Source organism: Mauremys reevesii, linkage group 2, assembly GCF_016161935.1.
Source record: "Mauremys reevesii isolate NIE-2019 linkage group 2, ASM1616193v1, whole genome shotgun sequence".
NCBI lineage: Eukaryota > Metazoa > Chordata > Testudines > Geoemydidae > Mauremys > Mauremys reevesii.
In genome coordinates, this window is record NC_052624.1 from 73,681,660 (window position 1) to 73,703,859 (window position 22,200).

The following is a 22,200-nucleotide window of genomic DNA, read 5'->3' on the forward strand; positions in this document are numbered from 1 at the left end:
TCAGGGCCTTACTGGCAAGGCTGGTGAATTGCGTTCTCATTGGAATGCCCAAAAGCTGTTAATTATTGCGGCTGAGTGCCAATTAAAAATGGTGCCAATTAAAAATAGAGAGCCCTACTGGCACAAGAGAAGAATACATACATCAGCATTCCATGGTAACTGTCTTTTGACCAGCCAGATTTGAGCCATGCAACCAAATGGCCACTCAAAGCTACATCAGTAAAACTGAATTCTACTTTAGTTACAGAAGGCCATCTGAGTCAGGGTGTTTGTGTGTTGGTTTTTCTTAACTTTAGGTCAGAGAGTTAATAATACATCAGCCATTTTATATTTTTACAGTTAATTTGGAGCTCTTATGTAAGAATTAATGGTTCGTAGGAGCTGATAATTTCTCCAAAGAGCTTTTAATTAGATTTAAAATTCATTTCTATCTCAAATGAGTTGACATCTTTCATGGGCTGCAAATTCTGTGCATGTTTTATTGTACTGATTCATCTATATGCAAAATGGCACCGATTCAGTAAAGCACTTAAATATGTGCTTAACTTTTAAGTGTTATCTTTGTTGTATCAGGTCCAGCATGGAGAGGAGATGGCTGCAAAGACAGCAATAGCTCAAGAACCTTTGTGGGGAAATACGTTCAAAGTCCACTTGAAGGTCTTTTCTTTGCAAGGGGATTGACAGCTACCATTAAAACATTCAGCATTGGTGTTGACTGGTTAGTGGTACAGCATGAGCTGCAAACAACTGAGATATTGTGGCAGCTGACCACATGGGGATACTATTAGAAATCTGGTAGCAGTACAGGGATTTGTCAATTTAATGTTAATTTTTGATTTTGGAATGTGTAACAGAAATATTTTTTCCTTGTTTAAACTGAAAAACTGCCGTTAACTGTACTAGATTTTTCTTCCTCTACCCTGAAAAGAACTCTGTGGATTAATGCTATTTAAAAAAAAAGCTTTTGTCCAAATGAGAGTGTTGCTGTTTCTGCTCTGTAGTGCTAAAGTTATGAAACCAGCTCATTTATCAGGAAATCCACATTCATGGCTGATCTTTCTCCTATGGGCAAAATCTTATAGAAAATTTATATCCGTGGTACAGGATTCTAGAGAGTGATTCAGAAACTCTATAGAAAGCATTGCAATTCTCTGTTAAATACCATTGGTTTTTAGAGTCATTTCTAAAGAACCCTATTGGTTTCATACATTTTTAATTCTTTAAATCTTTTTCCCAAGTGGTGTTCTCGCAGAATGGTGGGTGAGAGAGTTTGCTATGACCGCCGGTTTGAAAGTATAGTCATCTTCTCCAGAAAGGGTTACAGTGGAGGGGTTTGGGGTTAAACCAACTGACGCCAACTTGACACAAGTCTCTAAGTGCATTCTTGCTAGGCAGTTTTTCAACTAAAAAATGCAAAGCAGCAAATACAAACTGGACAGGAGAGCTTCCATGTTTCCTCAGAGCTTCCTGCCTTGGCGTTCTGCTTCTTTATCTCCAGTCTGAGAACAACATCCTTCTTTTAATGGTGACCGGCAGAATTTTTAAAAAAATGTTCTTGAGGTTTTTTTCCCCCTCACGATGTACAAAGAAGCCCTGAAATGTGGGTTTTTTTTTAACCTTAAAAATTCCAGACCTAGTTTTGCTGCTTGACCTCTGAAACATCGCAAGGATGTTTATTGCGAGTGCTAATGCCTGAGCTGAACTGATGAGGTGCTGAAATCTTTATCAAAGTCTTTCTTTATCCAGAATGTTAAGTAGTTATCAAAGTAACATAAGAATGAACAAAAACAAACAAAAAAATAACAGAGACATTGAAACAGCCTGACAAATTCCCTGCCTCACTTAATGCTCAGTTTTCATGCTCTTGGCTCTTGTGATGTCACCATTCTCTCTAGTTGTCAGATTCTTGCAGCTCAGACAAAACTTGAATTTCTAATGTTAAAAAGAAGCAGAAAACAAAAACCATTAACCCCCCCGCCGCCACCACCACCAAAGTAAAGGATAACTTCGTGTGTCTCTCTATACATCACGAAGGGGAATAGAGGGAGTCCATTTTTTTTCTTTACCTATCAACTTTAAGGTATTGAGCTTAAAAAGGCTGAACTGCACTTAATTAGTCCCCAGCTGACATTACCTCCCCATGCTGCCTCTGAATCCTGCCTGAGAATTATGACCCAAAACCTCAGGCTGTTGGCTGGCTCAGCAAGGCTTCCTCTGAGGGGCACCGGCGAGGCAGAATGGAGCAGGGCTTGCAGTCCCCTCCAGCAGACTCCAAAAGATCTGTACGTTCCATCTTAATTATTGTTTAATACATTCCATGCTGCATTTTTGTTCTCAACGGCGTGACTTCACAGAGGCTGTCAGGCCGTAACTTATTTCCTGGCTTTGGTTGCTTTGCCTCACCACGGTAACCTTAGTAAAATATAGGTTATTTTTACAAATTAATAGAGCGTAAATACAGCTAAAATACATGTGGTTTGACCAAAATGTCAGAGGTTAGTGATTTAAACTTAGCATGTTTGTGCCATTGGGAATATGAGGAGCGTTTGTGTTTTAAAAGGGAAATAGGTTGGCTGTGGGCTCGGAGTGTGTATATGCATGCACATGTACACAAATAGTTGAAATTGAATTTGCATTATGAACATTCAGTAACATTTGAACATTGAGTAACAGTCAGTAGACATTATTTTAAAGGAAAGTTTTCTTCCCATCGCTTAAGGAACCCAGTGGCTGAAGAAGTTCAGTATTTCAGCCATTCATGGGTCACAATTAATGTCATCTCCATTGTAAATATTAGCTGATCTTCTTTCTCTCTAGTTTTTCATCTCTGGTTATATTTTAAAAGTACTTAGTCCCTGACAGCCTTATATTTAAGGCTAGATTCTTCAAGATGCTGAGCACTCTGGTTCTGATCCAGCAAAGCACTTAAGCACATGCTTAACTATAAGGTCATAGATTCCTAGATTTCAGACTCAGAAGGGAGCATTTTGATCATCTAGTCTGACCTCCTGTATAACACAGGTCATGAACTTCCTCAGAATAATTTCTAAAGCATATTTTTTTAATAAAAATATCCAATCTTGATTTAAAAACTCTCAGTGATGGAGAATCTACCCAACCCTGTGGTTAATTACCCATATTGTTAAAAAATTATGCCTTATTTCCTGTCTGAATTTGTCTAGCTTTAACTTCCAGCCATTAGATCATGTTATACCTTTCTCTGCTAGACTGAAGAGCCCATTATTAAATATTTGTTCTCCATGTAGATACTTACAGATTGTAATCAAGTCACACCTGAAACTTCTCTTTTTTAAGATAAAAAGATTAAGCCCCTGGATTCCACCACTATAAGGCATATTTTCCAATCCGTTAGTCATTCATGAGGCTCGTCTCGGAACCCTATCCAATTTATCAGCATTCTTGTTGAATTGTGGGCGCCAGATCTGGACACAGTGCTCCAGCAGCAGTCACACCCATGCCAAATATAGAGGTAAAACAACTTCCTACTCCTACTTGAAATTCTGCTGTTTGTTCATTCCAGGATCACATTAGCTCTTTTGGCCCCAACATCACACTGGGAGTTCACATTCAGCTGATTACCTACCATGATGTCCAAATCTTTTTCAAAGTAGCTGCTTCCCAGCCCTCATCCTGTGCATATGGCCTATATTCCTAGTTCCTAGATTAATACAATTCTATTTAGCTGTATGAAAACACACATTGTTTGCTTGCACCCAGTTTTCAAGTGATTCAGATTTCTCTGAATCAGTGACCTCTTCATTATTTACCACCCCGCAAATTGTTGTCTCATTTGCAAACTTTATCAGTGACATTATTTTCTTCCAGGTCATTGATAAAAATGTAAAATAGAGTAGGGCCAAGAACCAGTCCCTGCAAGACCCCACCCAGAAACACTTAGAGCCATAACTAGGCATTTTAGCACCTGGGCGAACAAGCATATTTGCATCCCCTAGAGGATACGCATGGGGGAACATCTGGGGGGGTGTCACATCCTCCCCCGAGATTTCTGCCTTCCACTTAACACAGAGTTTTCAAACTGGGAGGTGCATCCCCCAGTTTCAAAACCATCGCCTCCTGCTAGAAGTTGGCAGATTGAAAGCTGGGAGGAGCCACTTGGGCCCCTGGCTCTCCTTGATGTGGGAGCTGGGGTGCTGCACAGCCCTCCCTGTCCTGCACCTTGATGCGATCTTGCCTCTCCCTTAAAGGAGTCTGGCATTGGCTGGCAACACCTACTGGAGCCAGCCCCTGCCTATGGAGCCTGGCTGCCATGAGATGGTCCCCAAGGTGCTCACTCGCCAATGCCCTGGCACTGCTGCTTCACTGATCAAGTCTTGTAACATCTGCTCTGTTATTTTGCCAGAGATCCAAGTCAGGTTGACAGGCCTGTATTTACCCAGTTTTCCCTTTTTAAAAAGTAGCACAACACTAGTTTCTTTCCAGTCTTCTGGAGCTTTCCCAGTGCTCCAAGACTTACTGAAAATCAAGATTAATAGTCCAGCAGCTCCACAGATAACTTGCATTCAAAGAGTTTTAAAAGAGAGATCATTTAAGAGATATCTGGGCCTGCTGATTTTAAAATGTCTAACTTTAAAGCTTCTGTTTAGCATCCTCCATAGATACTAGTGGAATAGAACGAGTGTTGTCATCACCACATGATGAGACTATATCATCTATTTTTCCCCAAATGCAGAATTGAAATATTTAACATTTCTGCCTTTTTCTGCGTTACTGATGATTCTACCATTTCTATCTAATAATGGACCAATACCACTGTCAGAATTCTTTTTCTTCTTAATATATTTTAAAAACTCCTTATTATCCTTCTCTGTTGACCATAGATTTCTCCTTTGTCCCTTTGCTCCCCTTATCAGTTTTCTACAATTCCTAACTTCCGACTTCTATTCATTACTATCATCTTCCCCTTTCTACCATTTGTTATGTATTATTTTATTCCTGAGTATGCTCATTGTGTTGAAGTGCTTTGCTGGATCTGGGCCAGTGTTCAGCCCATTGCAGGTTCCAGCCCTTAATTAGCATTAACTATTTCTGGTTTATTTATGTACGCAAGTCTTCACTGACTCTGTGCAGTGCTTTTTGTTCAGTTGCCTGTCCTCTTTTCCTTTTACAGTACAGGGTTGTATAATCTGATTCCTGAACAGTCCCTCACTGCAGCCCCAGTGGCTGCTTGTTCTTGTTCTCTATTTTTGAGAGTATATACAGTCTGTGGTGCCTTAAGTATGGTGTTTTTAAGGTTTTCCTACCTGTCTTATGTGTTGGTGGATTTTAACACTTCTTTTTATTAGGCCTTAAATTGTTTTCCTGAAATCTACTGTCTTTACATCACTGCATTCTAGGAACCTCTTCTTTGCTATGCTGAATTGAAGTAGCTCTTGTCAAGCTGCCATTTTTAATTAGTTCCTTTTTGTTTGTAAATTGATCATCTAGGACTGTTTCACCTCCAGTTTGAGTATCCACAGTTTGGAAATAAAAACTGTTTTGTATGCAATTTAGATGGCTCTTTGATGCACATTTGCCTGTTCTGTGTTTGTTACCCAGCAGATGTCTGGGTAGTTAAAATCCCCACGAGTATAGAATGCTCTGGGTTTGAGTACCCTGAAAGCTGTTTTTGGATCCTATTCAGTTCTTATTCTCTCCCACACCTGGTGATCCACTCTTGTTTCTCCTTCTCCTTCATCTTTCACTGCCTGTGTCCTATGTCCTATGACTTTTAGCGTTCTAATGGATTAACTGAGTACTGGAGAAGCCAAAGAATATTAGTTATTTCACATTTAAATGTGAATTGCATACAGTAAATAAGGTTCTGTGAATATCTAATTTGAGTGAAAGACCCATAATTCCTTGAAATGTTGCTTGTATGAATAAGACATAATTTCCCATTCGTTGCCCTCCTTGGTTGCCCTCCTTGAACCCTTTTACCAGCCAAACATAAGACCTTTCACCAAATCATGGTCCCAGTGGCAAAACTTCCAAGGACTTAAATAGAATCAGAATTTGGTTCCTTCTGCTCCCTTTCCCACTTTTTTAGCATTTCCTTCCTCTGCATCATTTCCCATGTAAGAACTCTCCCTTCTGATCCTGAGGTCCCCTGTAGTCTTTGGTGTCTCACACAGTACCAAGCGATGATGATTATTTAGGCAAGGTGCTTTCATGAAAGACACTATTAAAAACAGTTGCATTTGATTTCCATAAGAGACCCTGCTGAGCACCAGAGTAGCATGCAGGCTATCACAGCTCCACACTCAGAGAAAGGGAACCTGTTGTTTTTCTGGAAGACAAGCAGGAATCTGTTCCCCATTCCTCAGTAAATCAATGAGGATATTTTTAATCTGGTTTATTACAATTGTACCTAAGGACCAACTCGAAATATGAATTTCTTGTTACTTAACACCAAACAGAAACAGTTTGCAGGACACTGTAATTAATAAAAGAGCAGGAGTACTTGTGGCACCTTAGAGACTAACAAATTTATTTGAGCATAAGCTTTCGTAGTCTACAGCCCATTTCTTCGGATGCATAGAATGGAACATATATTGAGGAGATATGTATACACATACAGAGAGCATGAAAAGGTGGGAGTTGTCTTACCAACTCTGAGAGACCAATTAAGTAAGAGAAAAAACTTTTGAAGTGATAATCAAGATAGCCCAGTACAGACAGTTTGAGAAGTGTGAGAATACTTAAATGGGGAGATAGATTCAATGTTTGTAATGGCTCAGCCATTCCCAGTCTCTATTCAAGCTGAAATTGATTTTATCTAGTTTGCATATCAATTCAAGTTCAGCAGTTTCTCGTTGGAGTCTGTTTTTGAAGCTTTTCTGTTGCAAAATTGCCACCCTCAGGTCTGTTATTGCGTGACCAGACAGGTTGAAGTGTTCTCCTACTGGTTTTTGAATGTTATGATTCCTGATGTCAGATTTGTGTCCATTTATTCTTTTGCACATCTACCAATGTAATATATGCCATCATGTGCCAGCAATGCCCCTCTGCTTTGTACATTGGCCAAAACGGACAGTCTCTATGTAACAGAATAAATGGACACAAATCTGTAGCCCACGAAAGCTTATGCTCAAATAAATTTGTTAATCTCTAAGGTGCCACAAGTACTCCTGTTCTTTTTGCAGATACAGACTAATATGGCTGCTACTCTGAAAACTGTAATTAATGACAATACAAACAAATTGTGCCACCTGCATTATGGTGTACAGTAGGAATAACGTGAGGAACAAATCATAGCTTTGACTAAGGCTTCAATTCTGCAGCAAGCTTAATAAAAGCATAGACGTCTCGCCACATAGAGCCCATTGCAGTACTGGGGCCTTACAGTGTGTCAAGTGTACTTGTTCTATTCAGAAATTTTCTCCCCATTGCAGAAAATGGCTTGGTGGTTAGTAAAATAAGCATTTGATGTTTGCTAAATGATTCTTCGTCAGTGCTTGACTTGTAACGTAGATGTTAAGCTAGACTCAATAAGCTGTGTATTGTAGTTGGCAACGAGAACCTGACTTTTTCTCATTCAGTAGGATTATGGAAGTGTTTGTGTCATGGACATTTTATAGGTATTCAAAAGGAGTTTCACTCAACACTGGTAAACGGGACTGGATTGTTTTCATTGCTTAATGTAGGGGAATTGCCTGAACATTGTTTGTGCTGTTGTTCTCGATACAACCAGAAAAGGTGCTAGTTGAGTCTTGAAGCATGTTGCAGACATACAGTGGGGAAAATAATGTTGTGTTTTGTATCTAAAAGATCGGTCTATGGATAAAGGAGGTGACTAGACAGACTCTTAATTGCTCTCTGACATGAGATTCATCAGGAGGTATTCTAAAGAGATGAAGTAAATGTTCACAACAATTAGACATACTGTACAAAGACACATCAGTCAGAACATTAGGATTCTACAGCACAGTATGTGTAGTACCTTTGAATGCTATATGAAGGATAAAAGGAACTCAAATTTTAATGAAAATTTTTTTGGCTTCAAATATTCAGTTAATGTCTTTGAAAAAATACTCCATTAAATAAGATATACATATAAGCCCCAATTTAGCGTTTAAGCACATGCTTAAGTGGGTGCTGAACTGGACCATAATTGATTGAAGGAGAACTTGTTTATGAGAACTCACCCAGTAAAATGTTCTATTTTTGATGTGGGTATTACTTTTGTATTGGCAGTATCTTCTACAGTTCCCTATAGTTTGAATAGGGAATGCTGCAAATCCTGTGGTAATGTTGTTTACTTATCTAAAGGAATTGAAAAGATTTTAAGAGCCACCACTGTAATACACTGGAGAGAATTTTCAAGAGCTTGTAAAAATATTACCCTTATATAGCTGCCAAGGTCAGTGACTGAATATGTTGTTTTCCACTTTATCAACAGCTTTCAATAAGATTAGTGCTCACCAATAGACTTTGCTCACCCAAATCCTCTCCTTTAAGTCATTCGCTACTACCTTTGTGACTTGTGTGCTCTCCTGCTTCAAGTGGAAGAATGTCTTTGTATAAAAAGTCAATCCATACAGATGAGCTGCAATTCCATGGGAGCGTATCACACTGAACAACTATTTCATGGATGTGACTTCTGCAAAAATCAACATTGTGCAGCATACACAGGTTATTTGTGAATGGTCTTACTCTCTTGCTGGGATCTTGTCAGGATGTTGTTGGGAACATCAAATATTATGCCCGTTAGGTTAACACATTGCTTCATTACTTATAAATGGTAAACCTGGTGCAATTAAAAGAAAAAGTGCCAAACATAATTAAACAGATGTTCGGTCAGTAAACAATGTTGGTGTTCTTTATTTGCAGAAAAGAGCAACTTTATAACTGGTACCATTTAAAGGGTCACATTCAAGGACCTTCTTGGGTTGCTATTAGGCCTTAAAATTAACTCACAATACATTGAGAGTTATCTAATGTGGTAGCACCTTCCTTCATGGTTACTGGGAAAAGGGGGAAATGGGCTTTTGCCCTTGTTTCTTGCTTTATGATGATAAAGGGGATGAAAACTATTTATTTTTTCTTTACATTTTTCTTTACATTTTGTTTTTACACTAGAAATTCAGATCCTGACTAGCCTGGGAGAAACTCTGGTGACTGTAAAGCTAATGAAACAATGACATCACAAGAAATGAATATGCAAGTTGAGCTATTAAGAGAAGGAGGAATTTGTAGTTAGACTGTCACGTTTTTGTCGATCATTTTGAATGAAGGAAACCTTTTGTTAAAAATTCAACACCTCACCCCTTTAATTAAAATGTTTAAAAACTCACAATAAACATTCCTTATACATCCAAATTGTCCTCCAGGACAGACCAGACTTTACTTTCCTAATACTTCTTAGGTTAAAAGAAAAAAAAATAAAAGGAAGCCTCTTCCTTTGTTAAAAATAACAAATTTTCAGGTCCAATTCAGCTAGATAGATAAATCTTTTGCAAGTCCTGTCATGTTTCTTTCCATGCGTGGTTTCCTTTAAGAGAATGTAATGCTCATGAAATGGTCTGAATTAACAATCCTGGAGAATGAGGTTCTCTGTTTATCCACAGACTGTGGGCAGACTGTGTGCAGAATGGGCAGAAGAAGCAACATGCTTCCCCATGGTGCCCAACGATATGTCTCACCTTGTTGTGGAGAAACCACTTGTACATGTGAGATCCCTTCCTGTGACTTTTTTTAATCTTTTGCCTCTGAGTTGAGCCTGCCATCAAGGATGCCAGTTGGGCTGGAATTTTTTTTGGATTTGGACATTTTTGCTGGGGAATTATCCTGAGTCCCAGCAAAACCTTCACATAGGCCACCACAGAGCCATCAGACAGTAACAACTTTTGATTACTATCAATCTGTGCCAAATATGAACTGGTGACTGAGAGGCCTAAAGGCTTCTGATTCATCCCCTCGTTGCATCTTGTGTAGTCATTAACATCTGTACAACCAAATCACAGTTCTGCACTCATAGGTAGCTTTTTACACTGGTTCTTCGCTACTTTGCACTGGTGTAAATGACAAGACAGTGAAGAATCAAGCCCTCCATATCCAATTCCCTGAACGAGTTAATCTTCCTGCTATTTTCAGATCCTCCTGCTGATCTCTAAGGCTGACAGGAATCTTTGTTCATTCATATTTCACATGAAACTTTTAAAAGTATAATAAGAAGCAGAATGCTGAGTCATGCCGAAAATTACAGTGTTCCTAATCAGAAAAGCATGAAAACCATTCCAGGGACATATCTATTTTTGTCTCAGGATTTAACTTTGAGGGAAATAAATAGCAAGACACAATGTATCCATCTAGTTTTAAAATATATTCCTCAGGAGTTGACTTGAAAACTCTGCACCCAATCCTAAAAGTCTTCTGAACATGCAACTCCCATTGGGTCCTTTATCTGAGAACTTCAGCCTCTTGGATTTGCTATCCCTGTATCTAGATAAAATTCTGGCTACTTTTAGTTTACCCTAAAGTTTGCCAGGTACAACATATTGAATTTAAATCCCATGTCTTGCAAACATTTCTTCTGTCTTTCAATGCTATCCCCAAATGTCATAAAACAACCCCCTTCTTGATCACCCTCTGATGGCAAACAGGTGTACTTGCATCAGTTTCCTTCTTTCCACCTGTGAAAGGAACATAGTCTCTTACGTTGGCAAATTCAAACTCTTTTAGTCAAAGTGCCACAATATGCAGATTCATCATAGTGAAAGCAGTTCCTCTCAAAACCCTAAAGTAAAACAAGGTTACAGTGCAGCAGCTCTCAATCTGATTCAAATATCACCATCCCCAGATCATGCAATAAATAGGAAAATAGGAAGGAGTTATTTAAGTATACTTGGAACAAAGATTTCTAACAATGGTATTGGTCCATTACTAGATGGAAATGGTAGAATTATGAATAATAATGCAGAAAAGGCAGAACTGTTCAAACAGTTCTGCCTTTTCTGCATTATTATTCATAATTCTAGTTCAACAAACAGTTCTAGTTTGTATTTGAGGGAAAAACAGATGATGTACTTATATCATAAGATAATACTCTTTCCATTCCTCTAGTGCAGTGGTTCCCAAACTTGTTCCACCGCTTGTGCAGGGAAAGTCCCTGGTGGGCCGGGCCAGTTTGTTTACCTGCCACGTCCACAGGTTTGGCCGATCGCAACTTCCCGTGGCCGTAGTTTGCTGCTCCAGGCCAATGGGAGCTGCTGGAAGTGGCGCGGGCTGAGGGACATACTGGCCGCCACTTCCAGCAGCTCCCATTGGCCTGGAGCAGCAAACCGCGGCCACTAGGAGCCGCGATCAGCCAAACCTGCGTACGTGGCAGGTAAAAAAACCAGCCCAGCCCGCCAGAGGCTTTGCCTGCACAAGCAGCAGAACAAGTTTGGGAACCACTGCTCTAGTGTCTCAGGAAGATATTTAACAGCAGCTACTAAAGGTAGACATTTTTAAATCAGCAGGTCTGGATAACTTGAATTCAAAGTTTTAAAAACTGGCTGAGTTGCTCACTGGTCCATTAATGTTGATTTTTCATCTAGTCTTGGAACACTGGGGAAGTTCCAGAAGACTGGAAGAAAGCTAATGTTGTGCCAATATTCAGAAACAGTAAATGGGATGTCCCAGGTAATTATAGACCTGTTGGTCTGACATTTATCTTGGGCAAGATAATGGAGTGGCTGAGAAAGGAGTTGATTAAAGAAGAATGAAAGCAGTGGTGGGCAACCTGCGGGCCACCTGTTGCCCACCACTGAATTAAAGGAAGGTAATATAATTCATGCCAATCCAAATGGATTTATGGAAAATAGATCCAGTCAAACTGATTTGATTTTTCTATGTGATTACAGGTTTGATTGGGTAAAGGTAATAGTTTTGATGCAATATATTTAGATTTCTCTAAGGCATTTGACTTAGTACCCTGTGACATTTTGATTTTAAAAAACTAGAAAGATATGAAATTAACGTGGATTAAAAGCTTGCTAATTGATACCTCTCAAAATGTAATTATAAATAGGAAATCATCATAGAACAGGTATGTTTCTAGAGGGATCCCACAGGGATCAGTTCTTGGCTCTATGCTATTTAACATTTTTATTAATGACCTAGAAGAAAACATAAAATCATCACTGATAATTTGCAGATGACACACAAATTAGGGGAATGGTGATAATGAAGAGGATAGGTCACTGATTCCAAGCCATCTGAATTGCTTGGTGAGCTGAGCTCAAGCAATCAATATGCGTTTTAGTATGGCTAGATGTAATTGTATTCATATAGGAACAAAGAATGTAGAGCATAGTTTCAGGATGAGGGATTCTATCCTGGGAAGCAATGACTCTGAAAAAGATTTGGGGGCATGGTGAATAATCAGCTCAACATGAACTTCAAGTGCAACTGAATGTTTAAACAGGGGAATCTCGAGTTAGAGTACGCAGGTTATTTAACTTCAGTATTTTACACTAGTGAGACCACTGCTGGAATACTGTGTCCAGTTCTGGTGTCAACAGATCAAGAAGGATGTTGATAAATTGAGAGGGTTCAGAGAAGAGCCACAAGACTGATTAAAGGATTAGAAAACCTGCCTTATAGTGGTAAACTCTAGGAGCTCAATCTATTTAGCTTAACAAAGAGAAAGTTAAGGGATTACTTGATTACAGTCTATAGGTATCTACATGGAGAACAAATATTTAATAGGCTTCTCTGTCTAGCAGAGAAAGGTATAATGCAATCCAATGTCTGGAAGCTGAAGGTAGACAAATTGAGACTGAAAATGAGTACATTTTTAACAATAAGCGAAATTAACCATAGGAACAATTTACCAAAGATCATGGTGAATTCTCCATCACTGGCTGTTCCAAAATCAAGATTTCTGTTTTTTCTAAAGGATACCCTCTAGGAATTCTTTTGGGGAAGTTCTATGACCTGGGTTATACAGGGGTCAAACAAGATGATCACTAGGTCCCTGCTGGCCTTGGAATCAATGAAGCTAATAGTCAATAACCATTCTCCCCCCGGTCCTCTAGCACTCTGTAGGCCATTCATCACTCTGCCAGGCCAGGTTGACTCTGTAGGCTATCCATCTAAAAGTTCCAAGACCTGCTTCTCTCCCGTGAACTTTCTCCTGTAACCATAGGTCAGGTCTCCCACGAGAAAGCTCCCTGCAGGAATCTGGGGCACCGCCTTCTGGCAATCCCCTGTTCCTAGGCTGCTCCTGCAGCCCTCCATTTGTGTCTTCTGCCAGAGAGTTCCTTACAGTGTTCCACTTTCCAGGCCTCCTTGCCTGTGAGTCCTTCCCCTGCTCCTCAGGACCTCACTACAGAGTCAACCCTTTGCTTCTGGATTCAGCTTACACTGACCAAACTGGTTTTTCCTCTCATTCATAGGAACCTGTGCACAAGTCTTCCTGCAACTCAGCAGGGTTCCCCAGCTCTAGCCCGCCCTCCCAGCAGCTTTCCTCACAACTCATCATTGCACTGCATTGTTACTGTTCTCCATTCAGTTCCTTGCAGCTCTTTCCCTCAGGCAACTCTCCATTGCTGCTCCTGTCTCTCCTCTGTTCTCAGTCAGCTCTCACTTGCCCCTTTCCAGTCTCTCTTTGGATCCATTAGGCAGCTCCTACCTGCCCCATCCTCAGTCCTTGATGTGGCCCAAGTGTCCTCTCAAGCCCAGTCAGGAGGCAACTGATGAGTCACAAGTGCACTGCCCCCCCCCCTTCTTAAAGGGGCCAGTCATGCTGTGTCACCAACCAAATGTTGTTTAATTCTGGAAAATCCATGGTGCTTCTTCATAAAAGATGCAGAATAAACTGGGTAAACTCAAAATTTGCAATGGGCAAGCGATTACTATCTCTGTCCTCTTTGGACAGATTATCTCTATGTTGTAATATGTAAATCACGGGAAACGTAAGAGCAGGAAAACTCTGCCTCAGCTGGTAAAATAATTCACTGCCCCCTTATTTCCTTCCTGGTTAAGTTCTCAATGCCATTGTAGAAGAAAACTCTCTCCAGTTTCACCATCCACGATCCTTGACATTTCAAATATTAATATTGTTGTCAAACTCTTCTAATTTACTTTGCGAATTTTTTTCTTCCCTGAGGAATGAGACACAGTTGCCATCCTAGCCTGTGTGAGAATCTTCTAGAGCAGCTCTTTTAATCTCTGTCTCTAGGAAAACCTTGGAATTATGGAAGTGATCATATTTTTGTAATGAATCCAGTCTTTTGTAGATTAGACCCAGATTCTGTCTCGTGGCATGGTGCATTTTGAGCCTGAGCCAGTGACTCTTCCAGCAACAACAGCAGTTGCTACAATCGGCCCTGTCTTGCCCTGTAATCCTTTGAGGCCCAAAAGAAGATACTTTGGTGGCAGAAGATACTTACTAGGCGTACTTCTCTTCTGTAGCTTTGTGAAAAGATACTGTGCCTGAAGAAGTAGCCAAAGGCTGAAGTAATTTGAATATTCAAAATCCTGGGTATTGGAGAGACCCAAATTGAAGTCATTTTCTCAGTACACGCACATCTGAGTTAATTTTAAAGGTTTAGACAGCATAGGGTAAATTCTCATGTTGTTTACACCCATTTAATCCCACTAAAGGTTCATGAATTCGATGCATGGGTGTAACCTAGAGCAGAATTTGGGCCTGTCTCTTTAACAGTGCTAAAGCAAGTGCTAAAGCAAGCCAGTGCTAAAGCAAGTGACACTAGTATACAATTGAAACTGACTGGCAAGCAGGGATAAAAAAGCTGCAGTCAATGCTGACTTAATGAAAAGAAGAATTTAAATTATCTGGAAATTCTGAATTACCCTTTGAATATTTTCCTTATAAAAGCAGTTTATTGTGCAGTTTTAAATTACAAGGTAGTGTGTCATAAATGACAGTGGACAGTGCACACAATATACTATTAAGACTTTTAAGTCTACATCAGAACTACTGTATGTTGTTTAATATCTTAGTCAAATTACTTGCTTTATTCAAATGCAAATAGGAAGGAAATGAGGAGTAGCTGCTGTTTCCTAGATCTACTATAAACTGCTTAAAAGGCTGGAGAGGTTGGACTAGTCAAAAGTTTTGTCACTATTTAATGTGTGTACATCCTTTGAAGATTAAAAGTACTATATAAATACTAAACTATTTTTTTACCTCAGTTAGCCTTTGAGCATCAGCTATTAAAAGAACTAATTCCTGACAGCAATTAGACATAGGGAATAGTAAGAGTTTGCACTTCTGTCTCTTCCATCCAAAGATCTTAAAAGCACTTCAGAAACATGAGTAAATTTAGTCTTACAGCACTCCTGTGAATTATTATGAGCCATATTTAACAGATTAGGAAACTGAGGCACAGATTCAAGGTGATTTGTCCAAGCTTCCAAAGAGTTTTTTGTGCAGCTGGATATATATTGCAGGTAGAAATGAACAGGGATTTTTTTGGGACTGTTTTTTGTCTCGTAACATTTTTTGATGAAAACAAAATTTCATTTACATCAAAGATTTCTACAAAGGTTTTGATTTTCTTCAAAACACCTGATTTTTTCCATTTTTTGCTGATAGCTGAAAATGTTTTGATTCCTGAAAAAACAAAAAATGTCAAACAGACATTTCCCACAGAAATTTCTGATTTGAGGAAAAGGCCAGTTTTCATTGAACACTTTAACCAACCATTTTGACCAGCTCTAATTCCAGATGTCTTGACTCCTAATCCTGTGTCTTAAAGACATGATCATCCTTGCTCACTTCTGGAATAGAGTCATGCAATGCTCAGTGTATCCCCTGACACCTTAATGTTGGTGGTCAGACTATATTCCTTTCTTGACTGCCTGACCTTCAGATAACTGCAAATTTTCAGAAGATCACATGGAGGCTGATTAAATTGGAAATCTCTTTGCATGTTGGCTCTTTCTAGAGGTTAGCCACTGAGATGAGAGAGGCCAAAAGTAGTAACTCCTCTTCTCCCATCATGAAACAGATTGGAGAAAAGGGAACTCCCCCGATAACAGCAGTTTTTATAAACCTTCCTCTCACATCCTGGATGAGATGTTTTTTAAAGAGCTTCTATATTGAATTTATCTATTGATGTTTTACAATTTTCACAACTGTAACATCTTAATGTCTTACCACTTCTGAAAGCAATAACAATCTGGATCTCTTTGGGCTTGACAAATGCAGTTTTGCCTCACTCAGACCCTTCAGAATGCTACCAGTAGGATAATTTTCCTAGCCCATTTCTTTGATTATGTCACTCCTTTCTTTGCATTCCTGCACTGGCTCCCCCTTTTATATCGCATGAAAAATAAGATGTTTATATTCCTTTTCAGGGCTTTTCACAGTCAATCCCTACCTTACCTATCATCCCTTATTTGATACAGAGCTGTTGATGTTCGCCTTCTTCTGATGCCAGCCTCCATTGCCCACTTGTTAAATTTTCAAACCTGCTTTCTCCCACGTTGCCCCACATGCTTGAGAGGAACTTTCCATAAACATCCACAAAGGTACCTCATTCTCCACCTTCAGATCCCTCTTCAAAACTCTCCTTTGCTGTGATGTATACAAAAAAACTTAACAACTAGGCTGCTGGTGTGCAGAGACCACTGCCTATCTTGTTGACCAATACTGACTTATTGTTTCCTTGTACACCTCCATCTGGTTGTCCCTTGTCTTAGATGGTCAGCTCCTTGGGCAGGGGCTGTCTTTTTGTTCTGTGTTTGTACAACACTTAATACAGTGGGGTCTGGACCCAGGACTAGGTGTCCTCAGAGCTATGGTAATATGAATAAATAATAATAATTAGTAATAAGGTGTGAGTTGGTCTGGATGAGGTAAAGGACTTTTAAACAGTAGCAAAATCTCAGGAAGAGGTTGGGGTTTTCCAGGCAGCTGGCTACGTTCACAGAGCAGCGACCAGAAGCAGCTCCCTCCCACTCCCTGCCCAGGCCCGGCTGCCAAGGAGAGCAGCCAAACATACAGGGAGGCAGTGCAGCAGGAGGACAGAGCCCCTCCCCTCCACAGGTGGGGGGGGCAGGGAGAGTGTGGGGGCCCCAGGGTGGGGAAGAGACACATGGTGCAGTCACGTTTCCTCCCCTTTAGCTTGTGTCCCCCTCGTATGGGGAGGCACCAGTCTTCTCTGGACCATTGGGGAGATTCTAGATGGAAGATGTAACAGAGGAAGAGAGAGAATCTCTAGGGATGATAGTTTTCCCTCATTCTGAACATTAGTGTTAGGAGAAGGTGACTCTTTCTGAGGTTCTTCACCGTTGTCAGATGACAAATGGGGGTGGGAGAGTCTTTACTGGGGAGATGCAGAGCATGGGAAATGGAAATCTCAGTTGAGCTTTCAACTCCTCATCTGCAGAGATTTTTATTTTACCTCTTGTAAGCTCTGAAGGGAAGGGGTCTGTCTTTTATTGTTTGTGGTATTGTCAGCACTTATGATTTTATTGCACATCTCATGCTAGTTGCTGTGTTTCTTATAAGAGAATGTCAGCTTTCATTTTAAAAAAAGGTAAGTTTCTAGACATCATTGTTGCAGAGAAAAGCTGAAAAATATGACCCAAGTGACCACTAAAGGTAAATTAAAAGAACCCCAAATTTGATGTTTAAATATATCATGATTTTTGGAGGCTTGTTTCTGATTTTCAAACAGTTGGGGGTATTGGCAATTCTTTGTATGTTTGTACAGAGCCCGACACAACAGGACATTGGTTGCTGCGGTAATGTAAATGATACATTAATAATCTGCAACTGCCAATGTCTTTTTATTTTCCAGTCAGCCACAAATATTTTCCACTGGCCTGTACAGTGCAGCTATATCAGACCTAACGGTGAGTAGGGAAAATCTTGATGCTGTACCATAGCACAACATAAATAGAATATTCTATAGAGGGATGAACAGTCTTTCTGCTCATTTATAAGGTAATTTAATGAACAGTCACACTTTAATATCTGACATCTACAAATGGCAGAGACCAAGGCAGCATATTATGGCTCTGTCTGTCTGTCTGGACTGGTCAAAACAAACCCCAAACCTTTTCTTCCATATCGAAGCAAATCTACCAGAGTGCACAGAGAGAGATTTGTCTTTGAGGGGTGATATGAAAGATAAGTAATATGTCAAATAAAAGAAAAGATATTACATTTTTTGTTCCTTGGGGAAAGGGTGTAAAAAAGAGAACTTGAGTCTTTCTAGCCAGAGCTGCTTTCCTTTGACTTGCCATGATTTAGATTCATATAAAAAAGATCTATTTGAAAGAAGCTTCTTTAACTATAGGGGCAGGTTTTTTTTCCAAAGCCTTTTGTAAATGAACAAAGTAACCACTTGTCACATACACAGACTAATGAGAGTTGAGTGTGGGTTTTAGTGTTCATTCATATGCTTTGTGTTCAGCTAGTCATCAGTTAAATCTTTAGAAATCACACCACAGGAATCTTTTACTTGGGAGTCGGGGGTGAAGAGAATCTGGTGAGATACTGAGAACTGTTGGGCGGAAACTGCTCTTTACACGCTTCCTAATCTGCAGTTCAGGAAATAAACATACACAGGAAGTCATTTAGCCTTTTTGTGAACTTATAGTTTATACAATGTCTGATAACCAAAGCATTCTTTCTGTACTTAAACTTTTAAAAATAAAATTAAATAAATACAGTATGTGCTAACAGTGCATGTTGGCACTAAAAGTTCCAATTTGTAACAGCCATCTAAATATGGTATTAAAATGGGAAAGATGATGAAAATTGTCCCCGTCTCTGCTATGGCTTCCCTTCCTTCCCTTGTCTTTCCTATTTAGCTATTCCCCCCCCCCCCCCCCCCAACAAAACCCAGAACCAAAATATTAACCAAATATGGAACAAACATGACTTTTTCAAACCATCACTCTGCTCGCTCTGCTTGTGTGTTATATCCTTTCCCCATACCCTGTCTGTCTTGTCCACTTAGGTTGTAAGCTCTTCAGGACGGCGACTGTCCCTTATTCTGTACAGTGCCTAGCACAAAGGAGCCCTGATCTTGGCTGGTCCCTAGGCACTGCAGTTATAGACATCATAATAATAAAGTATTATTGTCCTCTACGCAACTATATTACATTATTTTGATGCTGAAGGGAGTTTATATTCATGATTGCCTAATAATGGACATGTACTTAATACAATCTACGTATAAAATATAATCTGTGTTCTTGAAAAAGGTGGTTAAAAATAAGTTAAACTGCAGTCATCAGAGTGCAATTTATGGTGGCTCTATCTAAATATACCCCAACTACTAGGATCACCATTTTAACATGAATTTAGTATGTCCTTTCGACTTAAGCCATATTTTCCATTTTCCTTTATGATATATCGGTTTTACTTGAGGGCACATTTGTAAAGAATGTTGAGTTTGATATATATATATATATAATATTTTTTTTAAACAAGATCACATCCTGTTCCCATTAAAGTCAATGGGAGTTTAGCTGTTGACGTCACTGAGAATAGGACTGATCATATCATAAGTAAAATTCACTGGTGTAATTTGAATCAATGAGTGCCAAATTTCATTTCCTTTCCTCTGTGAAGGGGAAAAAACTGTAACGAAGGAGAGAAGAATAAAATGAGAAAATATGTTCAGTATTTGAATTGTTTTGGAATCCTGGGCAAATAATTTGGTCAAAAATGTATCCATTTTGGGGGTGGGGGGGTTGGGGAGTGGGGAGGAAGATGGACCGCAAAGGCTGAAAGTGATTTTATTTCTTGTCTAGAAGACCAGTGCTTATCAATTAAAATAGTCCTGAGGTATATTCTACAGTGGAAACAGCATTCTGTAGTAAAAAGTTTAAAGTATCAGGAAAGAACATACATGATTATTAGTGCATACACAATTTGGGTCAGTTTGCCACATCTTGTAGATGAAGGCATCAAGTTTATTTTCAATGGGTGTGGTTGACTGTAGCCAGGGCCGGCTCCAGACCCCAGCACGCCAAGCGCGTGCTTGGGGCGGCATTTTGCCGGGAGGGCGGCAGGCGGCTCCAGCGGACCTTCCACAGTCATGCCTGCGGGAGGTCCACCGGAGCCGCGGGACGAGCGACTCCGGTGGACCTCCCGCAGGCATGACTGCAGATGCTCCACCGGAGCCGCGGGACCAGCGGACCCTCCGCAGGCACGTCTGCAAAAGGTCCCCTGGAGCCGCGGGACCGGCGACCGCCAGCGCATTCCCCGCAGCGTGCCGCCGTGCTTGGGGCGGCCAAATTCCTAGAGCCACCCCTGACTGTAGCAAATATATTATGGCCATACTTTTTTTAAATGACAACTAATTTTGGGTGGGTCAATTTTTGGGGGCCCAGTTTAACAAATCTTTGGTCCTAAAGCCTGCTTGTCTTTTGTGGGAGGTTGCAATTTTCTAAAATTAGGGACAGCTTTGTAATATTTTGCCTTGCCCCAACCCACCATATTTTTCCAAGAGATGGAATCGCAAAATCTGAGGAAACTTTCTGAGCACAGGTGCTAGATTATTCACTTTGAAGCTCCTTAATTAGTCATTGGTACAGTAGATTTAAATTTTCAGTTCTTACCAGTGAAAGAAGTAGTAAATTTTAAGAATCAATCTTGTGAAGTAATCCTATATGTAAATTTCAAACAGCTCCTCAAATCTGTATCACCATTAAATTCTCCTCTTGATGTGTGGCCCAGTCTAAATTCCAACACTCATTCATTCTTCTATATTTACTGTAGAACAGTGCTACAAAATGCCTTCTATTTTTTCACCCTGAAATGATGCCTCTTTCACTTCCTTAATGGGAATGCTCCTCTTTGTTCACGATGGTGTGCTGAGATATGTATATGTGTGTTTATTAAATTTAGTTGGACTGTTTGTAATATATTCTAAAAGCTATTTTTATATTGCATTTTTCTTTCTTTCTTGATAGTCCAGCTCCACAGTGAGAACGTACCAAAACAGTAAATCAAGAGTGACCATGAGCCCTGGCTTTAGCTCACAGTGGAACAGCAGCCAACCTGCTTGGAACACATACACCTTTCCAAGAGCAAGCTTGCACTACCAGTCCCATGCCAGCTACACCTACTGTGCTGGACACCCTGCTGTAAGTAATTAGCCTTTTATGTAGCCACATGAATACTCTACGTTATTCCCCAGAAGGCAGAAGTTCTCAGTATCACAGTCTGACAACTCAGTGGACTATGTCTGCGTTCCGTCTGTCCCAGTGTTGTTGTTAGAAATGTTTGTTCCCCAGATGGATTAACTGTAAGCTTTGGAGAAATTTAGAATGATTCTAAGACAGAAACAGATGTGAATTTCTTGTTGCTCAATAGAAATGTTTATAAAAATTCAGCTTAGCTTCATATTAAACTATTGTTATGAACATTGGTTGCAATTTAGGGCGGTGGGTGGGGTGGAAAATTATTTGTTGCTCCCTTCTATTTTCCTTGAGGGTTGCTATTAGATAATAAGTGAATTCTCTTTTGCTTGGGAGAGTGTACATTTTAAATTATGTGGATGAATCAATAAAGCTGGGTGTCTCTTGTCATCGTAATAGGTTTTGCTAATATTTGTTTATTTGTCATCATCCCTAGTGAACACAGTCTATCATCACTAGGCTACGCCTGCTCTCCTTTGTAGTTTACATGAGCAGTTGGCTAAAGGAGGGGGAGAGAAAGGAGGAGTGTAACTATTATTGCGTGTTCTATTTTGACAGCTGTGAAAGGGTCACAGTTGATGGCTATTAGAATGGTATTTGCTCATTTCTGAAAAGCTAACTGCACATGAAGCCCAGTGGCTCTTTTAATTTCAGCTTCAGGAGGTCTTCAGGTTTGAGCGGAACAACAAGGAAAGATTTTGCTAGTGTAAGCAGTCTGTCCTTTCTTTGGCTCCGCTCTGGACTTTGATGTCTTTTAATTTTGGGACTTTTTTAGAAATTCTAAAGGACAAAGTTTTAATATCTTAACACCCTGCCACTTATAGGTTAGGAAGCTTTATCATCTTCTAGTACATTCTAATAGGAAAATTAAAAAAAAACCACCCTGATTTATTGGAAAGTGCAACTTAATTTACAGGGGAAAATTTATGATGTGTGATGTGAAGACATGGTTGCAAGATTGATTTAGACTTAATGTTTTGTCAGCAAACTTTTAGCCAAAAAGTTGCTTAGAAAATGTCTGACATAATAATTGTGATAAATGAGAGGAATTCTGCAAATCTGACT

The 22,200-nt window shown here is 39.8% G+C and overlaps 1 protein-coding gene across 15 annotated transcripts in view; it reads left to right on the forward strand.

Moving 5' to 3' along the window:
- The window catches only part of RBMS3 (RNA binding motif single stranded interacting protein 3), a 904,530-nt gene that overhangs the window by 267,903 nt on the left and 614,427 nt on the right, over positions 1 to 22,200 (forward strand). For 4 of the 15 annotated variants that reach the window (XM_039527080.1, XM_039527079.1, XM_039527082.1 and 1 more), the window contains exon 3: positions 20,913 to 21,081. In XM_039527080.1, coding sequence (XP_039383014.1) covers positions 20,913 to 21,081 — 169 coding nt within the window. Of the gene's footprint in view, positions 1 to 17,777; positions 17,833 to 20,907; positions 21,082 to 22,200 lie in introns of those variants that run through there. The other 11 variants (XM_039527087.1, XM_039527083.1, XM_039527089.1 and 8 more) reach the window with 4 other exon arrangements.